The 8,200-nt window shown below is 37.8% G+C and overlaps 1 protein-coding gene across 2 annotated transcripts in view; it reads left to right on the forward strand.

Moving 5' to 3' along the window:
• Positions 1 to 7,662, forward strand: part of LOC122801135 (solute carrier family 12 member 9-like) — a 1,658,551-nt gene extending 1,650,889 nt beyond the window's left edge. For both annotated transcript variants that reach the window (XM_044070675.1, XM_044070674.1), the window contains exon 13: positions 2,971 to 7,662. In XM_044070675.1, coding sequence (XP_043926610.1) covers positions 2,971 to 3,800 — 830 coding nt within the window. In that variant the 3' untranslated portion in view covers positions 3,801 to 7,662. The remainder of the gene's footprint in view (positions 1 to 2,970) is intronic.
• Positions 7,663 to 8,200: the final 538 nt, after the last annotated feature.

Here is an 8,200-nt window from a genome sequence, read left to right on the forward strand (position 1 = left end):
GCCGCACCTAATGTTGTTTAGCTCCAACCCCCCTACCATAGCTTTGGGATTCTACCCAAATGTAATGACTGCAACAGTGAAACACGAAGAACATAGTACAGTTGTGTACACTTACCAAAAATGTAGATGTTCGAGTGTATTCACTGTTGCAGTCCAGGTTACCCTCCCGCCATCCCCCTGTCATTCTAAAGTTATCTTTCCTTCTCTATTTTCTACAACCTATGTGATGTATTTGCTTGTAGATGACGGTAAAGTTTATATTGACGCATGAATATATATATATATATATATATATATATATATATATATATATATATATATATATAATATTGCTACCTTTTTGGGGGCACCTGACATCAGGGGCAAGAAAAAGTAAAGAAAATGGCGTCAGCTGCATGTTTTATACCCCTGACAACCTGACGTAATGGAAGAGAAGACAGCAACCGACGCAGAACCCAAGACTTTGGAATTCAGGCTGACTGAGGGCAACCTGCCAGCAGATTACCCAAATGTAATGACTGCAACAGTGAATACACTTGAACATCTACATTTATGGTAAGTGTACACAACTGTACTTTCTGTGTTGGTGTTTATGACCAGGAATGGGCATGAGTATGCTTCAGTGCATTCTAGCCTTAGTTCCAACTAAGTACTTTGTACTCCTATGCTGTGGTATACTGTAACCATAGTTCTAAGTACTAATAAACAGATGTGTGATACAGTACAGGCTAACCATCATTCCATCTTAGTACTTGATAACAGTAAAGGGCATGTACATGTTGCAGTATACTGCAATTGTAGCTCCAACTAAGTATTTGGTACCAGTATGCTGCAATGTAGTGTAACCATAGCTCTATTTAAGTTTGTAGTACCCATAAATAGGCATGCTGCAGTATGGTGTAACCATCACTCCAGCGAAGTAAGTAGTACCTGTAAATGGTCATGAATCTGCTACAGTACACTGTGACCACCATTTCAGTTAAGTACGTCTTACCATTAAGTTTGGATCCTTGTGCTACAGTATATTGTAAACATAGTTCTGGATATGCATATAACTCCGTATTTATCAGATTAATGCATCATTCCATGTGAGGCAATTTGAGAGAAGTGTATTTAAAAAGACAGAGGGTCCAGTGTTGAAGTATTTTGGCACACAGATACCATGTCTCTTATGTTTTGTAACATCTGTTTAACAAATGAAGCATTTGTTTTCACCAGAGATGAACAATAATTGCAATAACATTCGGTATAATTTTTTGTTTCATTTCTAATCACTTTATATAGTTTAGAAAAGATGCCTTTATTAGGTAAATTCTGCTGTATGAAAAACAAAAATATTTAATAACTTCAGAACAGAAGTTCTTATTTTTGGAGGCATTAAGTTGAATTTATTGTCTATAAACTGTTTACAAGATTGTAATTTTAACCAGACATCATTACTTAGGTCATATTTGCTAATTAAATAATCGTACCACTTACTGGGTAACTTGAATGTGTGGATTGTAAAACTGATTGTTTTGCTAACTAGTGAACTGGAGTCAGGTGGAATTGTCTGCGTGTTTGGTTGTAGTGGCTGTTTTTTCTTGTGCATTCTGTGCTGGTGAGGGCTTCCTTTCTGAAGCTGACATCTTTAAATGGGTTCTGCTAAGTTTAAAAAGTCACGGGGCTGCTGTGGAGCTCTTGGCACTAGTTGCTAGCTTTTTGTCAGAACTGTTTTGGGATAATGCTTGTCTGTTCAACCACCAGACTGAAAACAGCCCTGCTGTACAGGAATGCATCTTTTTTTTCTTTTGTATATCCCTGTTCATTGTTTATATACTAGACGAGTAGCTGTGTTTCTTGTGTAGATTGAAATAGCTAGTCTAGATTATGATGTGAGCTCCCTGTTCTCACTGCAGCTAAAGGAACTGTGAAATGGAAGTCAAAGGGCGCAGGTTTCTGCTAAGTTAGTTTGCATGAGAATAAAAGTCTGCATATGCTGTCGGTGGTGTCTCTGTTACTCTATGGTAAGCATAGCTCTTGGTGATTTATTAGCTTCATTATCATCAGATGTCTGGTTAATTCTTTTTGTGTTGGTGCAGTGTTTTGGTATTACATTTGCTACAATGGTCATGTTTTTCCTTTTTATTTTAGAAAAACAATTGCTTATGTTCATTCTGTAGCGGAAATGAGGACTTTGTATCAGAAGATTCATAACCCAGAGGCTCCCTTCACTCTGGAATAAAATCCCAGTCCAGGTTAGGCAGAGGATGGGAGATCGTAGGCTTACCCCGGGTATCACTTCTGTGTCACTGTTAGACAGAGGCACAGTATACTAACCTCGAAAAAGGGCATAGCAAAATTAATTTAAAATGGGTGGCGAAAGCCAAATGCACTCTGGCTAGGCTTATAAATGCCCTAGGGCAGATAGCCCAGTATGAACCTATGACTGGTGAATTGAATGGAGTGGGAGTATGGGATGATTGTATTTTGTGGGATTTACTAATATTTGCTGTTTACGATTTTAGTTCAAATTGCCTGAAAATAATTTTCTTGCTGTTAAGTATTGCAGTATATTACCTTCTGATATTTTTTTTTCTTGTCTTAGGCTGCTGGTATTTGACCAGACAGATCTTCTAATATTGCAACTATATTTTTATCACCAACATATTTACATGGAAAGGAAGAAAGGAACTGTTTTTTTGTTTTTTTAATTTATGAACTTGCACCTGAAATACTGGTGTGTGTACAAGCTCTTGCATACAGATATGCACAATATACATTGTGTATACTTGCATACACAGGGTGTTCTGTGTTTTTATTTTAAGGGTCTGTATGAAATATATGTTACATGATTTTTTTGGTATCACAACATAGTCCATGAGAAGTCAAGTCCTGATTGTCATTTACAAATAGTTTGCCTGCTTGGGTGCCTGATACAAGAAGAAAAATTTAAATTAAACACTAAATGTACCATTTATCTTTTTGCAGGTGGGATGAGACCTAACACTTTGGTTCTAGGTTTTTATGATAACTGCAGACCTGACGACCTCCTGAAGCAGGAACCAGCATTTAATACAAGCATTTCAGATGGTGACAGTCCTGTGATGCTGCCTAATTTTCCACCAGTGCGAGCAACATGTGCTTCAAAGTGCTTGTCATCGGAGGAATATGTGTCCATCATTCAAGATGCCATGAAAATGCTGAAAAATGTAGTGCTAGCACGATACTTTTCTAAATTTGACAGAAAAGAATTGCTTTCTCGCAAATGTGGTGACATCTTTGTAGATGTCTGGCCCCTTAATCTAATGCGACCAGATAGCACCAGCTATGTGGACACCAGCAGTCTCTTTCTTCTGCAGATGGCCTGTGTATTCAACATGGTACACACCTGGAAAAGAGCAAAGCTGCGCCTCTTCATTTGTGTGGAGTCAGGAATGAAAGTTGAGGTGCAAGAAGGAAAGCTTCAGCAGCTGTTGAAGGAGCTTCGTATAAAGGCTACTATCCAAACAGTAACGTGGGACTCTGTGGTCTCTCTCCACTGGCACAAGACACTGTCCAGTAAACAGGATGAAGATTCAATTTTCAGCAGCTTCCCTACCAATTCGATGATGATTTCTGATCAGTATTTGCAAGCTGTAAACCAGATGATTCTTGGACAGAGTTCCAAACCTGCAGTACGTTTTCTTTACTTACCTCGACCACCAGCAGATACTACAATGTATGAGAGATACCTTCAGCAGCTGGATATAATGACTAAAGACCTTGGACCTACCTTACTCATTCATGGAGTTAGTGCTGTCACCAGCACAGATCTCTAGGATCCTCGGCTGTCAGTGCTAGGAACTTCACACATGTCTGCAAATCTCAGGCTTCTACTGCATCACAAAGGAGCACTGCTTTTATTTCTCCACTGTGTATGTTCTGGGTTCTAATTCCACTTTGGCTACATTCGTTGTACTTCTCTTATTGCTGTTTGGCTTCTCACGAACTGCATTCATTATTCTGTGCAGGTTTCACCCTACATTTCCTATTCTGTGACATTGATATGTGTTTGACACTACTGATAATAAGACTGATAATATTCACTTGTAGTGTAGTAGGCAGTGCCACAAAGCACTAAACTCCCATGCCTAGTAATGTAATATAGGTGCCACCCCCAAAACTTGCACGTAATGCCAAAGGCCCATACTTAGCTGCAAGTCTTCCCCAGTAGGCTTTGTATCTAAAACATGAAGTGCTGAGTTTACTTAAATGAAAGCTGTACAAAGTAAAAAAGTGCCTGTACGAAATAACAAAATGCCTGATGACATCTAGAAGTTAACTTACTACTTAACTGGGTCACTTGAATGTGACCAGCTAAGCTTTTTTCTTTTTTTTTTTTTCTGGAAGACATACAGATGAAGTGAACAGTAAAGCACTGCAGTGCAGATGTTTGGGTCTTATTAGGCACACAGTCATGGGTATGTTTTAGTAAGGAACAGTTGCATGGTTTATTGGAGAAGGTTAAAACACCAGATTAAGTTCAAAGAAGCACTTTATATTTTGCTGAATATTTCTCTGGCATCAGACAGGGTGATTGAAAGTATCTTTCTTAGACTTTGTATGCAGATATCTTCCTTGAATGTGGTGCAAATGTACAAGTTAGATGCACCCTCCCTTTAAATATGTTTGTAATAACTGATATTATTGTCTGCTCATAGGTTAAATGTATTCAGAATGTTTTGAGGGAGGTTATTTTTAGAACTGCTTGTCTTTTGGTTTATTTCATGTAGGCTGGGAAGGTTTCCAATGCAAGCCTTAGTTTGTTGACTGGAAATGGCAAAACAAGCAATGCCTGTAGCAGCACAATTCAGAAAGTCTAACCTCTAAAACTTAGAAATCTTTATAGATGTTTTTTCTCAGTCTATGTGTAGGTATTTTAAAGCTATTTTCATTGAATCTTATTAGTGCAAATTCCCTGCTTACATGTACTGACATTACTCTTTTAATGCCATAAGTGGTAGAATCTTTGATGTGCATTGCTTCTATTAAACTTCACTTCATTGACTTCTTCGGTTCTCCCTTTTCCTGCAAAACTAGAAGCTAATGGACAAATTTGAAGTTAACATAACTTGATACTTTCTGTACTACATTTTCCCAGACCAAAATGAGTAATCTTTTATTTCCATGCTGTCCTTGACAGCTCACAGCAGTCCAGCCTTAAGACAGTAACTTCATTTACTGCCCGTTCTTTTCAAAGAGCAATAGCCTGAGTGCTTTTCACGCTCTGATGTTTGCTTCATTGTTTAGTGGCCAAAGAAGCTCAGAATGTTTATTACATCTTTTGTCTATACATTGTGTGTCTGTGGTCCCCTTAACTGCGTCACTTAAGCAGTCAACTTTTTGGTATGTTTAGCATGGCTTGGGATGATGGAATAAATGGGAGCACTGGTGAGGCAGAAGGTAACTGGCGTAATGTTAGATCCCTCCTCATATGTCCTCTTTTCAGTTTGTTTTGGGAGATGAGAATGTTTTTGCTTTTGAGGAGTGGACGAGCAGGTGGAATAGTTCACTTGTTCCATTTTGTGCAGCAAGTGGTACAGTGATAATTGCCATAATTTCTTTACCATCTCTTTCATGTTGCATTCTATATTTCTGGCACATTTTGAAGAATTGCATGAGCTAGTAGTTATTATGGGTTTTGCATTTTAGCAGATAGCATGATGTACTGCTGAGAGTTTTGACAAGTTTAGATTATAGTGGTCACATTATTTTCCAGTTATTTTTCTGAGGTTTTGAAATCACATGTCGGATATTTGGTGTCAGTAAAATAAATTGACAGTTTCTCATCTTTCTGCTATTGTACCATGAACGTACATGCTTTTTGTGACTGTGCAGTATGAAAACAGACACCAAAGGTAGACACTTGCCACTGGAGTGTGTGTATCCTTTTGATCAAGAAGGATGCCACGTCTGGGGGGGAATGGATTGATGAGAAGCAAACTAGGCTTGCATAAGTGGTCAGTGGTTCTGCATTGCATTGTGGTTGTCTCTGCTGCTATGAGAACAAGGAGAGGTCTCAATCCATGGGACTTGTGACTTAACTATTTGGAAGCTGACTGACAAATAGTTTGATAGCTGCCTTCATTTCACATATTTTTTCTGCAGTTTACTGGAAACGTATTGTGAAACAAAAACAAATGTCACAGATGCTACAGAGGGTTGTTACCAATGGAAACAAAACTCAGTCTGGGTCAGAGAGTCACTGGCAGTTTGTAGAGAAAGTGTTGAGAGATTCTCATTGCTTCCCCCAACCCCTGACTGTGTGTCCATCTCTCTGTGCAGATACAGAATCAAAACTACATAGTCTTGTATTTAAGTCAACATGTTATATCTTGCAGGGAAGTGAATATCTTGTCCAAAAACAAATGCCTTCCTCATTCTGCTGCTGTACACCCAGATCTCTCTAACATTTTCTTTAGTCGCATACTAATGAAACTTAAGAAACTTTTGATAACTAATAGAGTTTTTGGGGAGAAAAAAAAAGAAACTTTAATAACTAGTTGCCAGCTGTCTCAGTAAGTTCATGAATGAAATCAGACTCTTGCAACAGGAAGACCTGCTAGTCACACATTAAGCTTTTCATATTGTTACCCATTACACTCACCAAGGTCATGCATTCCAGTATTTCCTACTGTAATTCCGTTGTCAGGAACCTCCATTTGATTACAGAGGGCTTGCTTCCATGAATGAGAGATCGACTGTGTGTATTTGCTCCTCTCAATATTATGGAAGTATCATGCATACAAAGTCAAGTCAAAGATAAAGGTTAAAAAAATGGAATTGCAATCCATATTAATAGAGAAATAATGAGTATAGGATGAGTATCAAAATATTCCTTCATTTTCTTTTGTACTTTTCTAGCAGGACTCATGTATGGCTAATCATAGCAATATGAAAATGTATTTTTTTTCTTTTTGGTAAGATGGGCACTTTTTAAATGAAATAGTTTCCTTCAGGGTAATAAAATCAAAGAAAATGCATTTGGTGCAATTAAAATGACTGTTCCTGTCATAATACGGTATCTCACATTACTGACTGTCAAAGTTCATAAGAGGCAAAGTGACATAAATGTCCAGCATGCTGGTGAAAAATGTACTGTGAGCCAGAACCTGCTATAATACAATGACAAGGTGTTAATATGTTGGTACTGTATTGTTATGTATCTTGCATGTGATTCTTTAGGGTTTTACTTAATCTCACAGGTAGGTACTGCTTAACTACCTCTGTTACATGGGATGCTGTCTTGTACATAGATTTGTAAAATGGCAAAGCAAGTTCTGAAATAGTTAATCGGGGATGCTTTATCAGAGCAATATCATACAGTCTCAGGAACAAGCTCTTATGTAACTCTGTTTTCTCATCTGTCTCTTGTATCTAGGTACAGCATTATGTATTGGGTGTTGGACAGCTCAAGGTTTGTTGTTTTGTCAGCACAAGTATGCACATTGTCACACTGTATTGCAAAAGTTTACAAGTGACTAAGCTGTCACTACCAAAGTAATTACTTCTTTTGCACATATATGTAACACAAATACAATATTATATGTTTAATTTTGTTCATGTAGTTGAATAACTGTTATAGTTTGAACTAGCCAATGATCTGAACTGGATTCATACATTAAACTTTTTGATAACTCATTCATTCTATTTGTGTTTGTGAATGTTTCAGGTAAGAGCCAATACGATGTGGACGTGCTGAATCACTTAATGTATTGATTAAAAAAAAAACTGATTGCTTGGGAATCATCCTTCTATAATCCATAACTTTTAAAGATTAACACTGTAAACCTGAAGATGCTGACATCTTGAAATATGACTGCTTACTCCTCTCTGGCTTGGTATTGAGCCACCTTATGTTGCACCCCCCCAAAAAAAAAAAAATAAACAGGGCATGAATGTTTGCAAGCCAGGAAAACTTTCTAAAAACATGAGTGGTGTCTGCATTGAGACATAAAAAACGTCCCTCTGCTAAAGAGTGTAACCCCTGAATCAGATTGAGGTGAATCAGCTCCCCCGCTTTTGGTCTTGAATCTTTGTGGTTCTAGCCATTATGCTAATCCACAGACACACAGTTGTTTACACTGTTATCCCTGTTGTAAACCAGTGGCCAATAAAATGTAAGCTACAAAAAATATTCTGTGAAACTGAGATGTAAGCTATGTATTTAAAGTCTTGC

This window comes from Protopterus annectens, chromosome 4.part1, assembly GCF_019279795.1.
Source record: "Protopterus annectens isolate FY-2018-M chromosome 4.part1, PAN1.0, whole genome shotgun sequence".
Classification (NCBI taxonomy): domain Eukaryota; kingdom Metazoa; phylum Chordata; order Ceratodontiformes; family Protopteridae; genus Protopterus; species Protopterus annectens.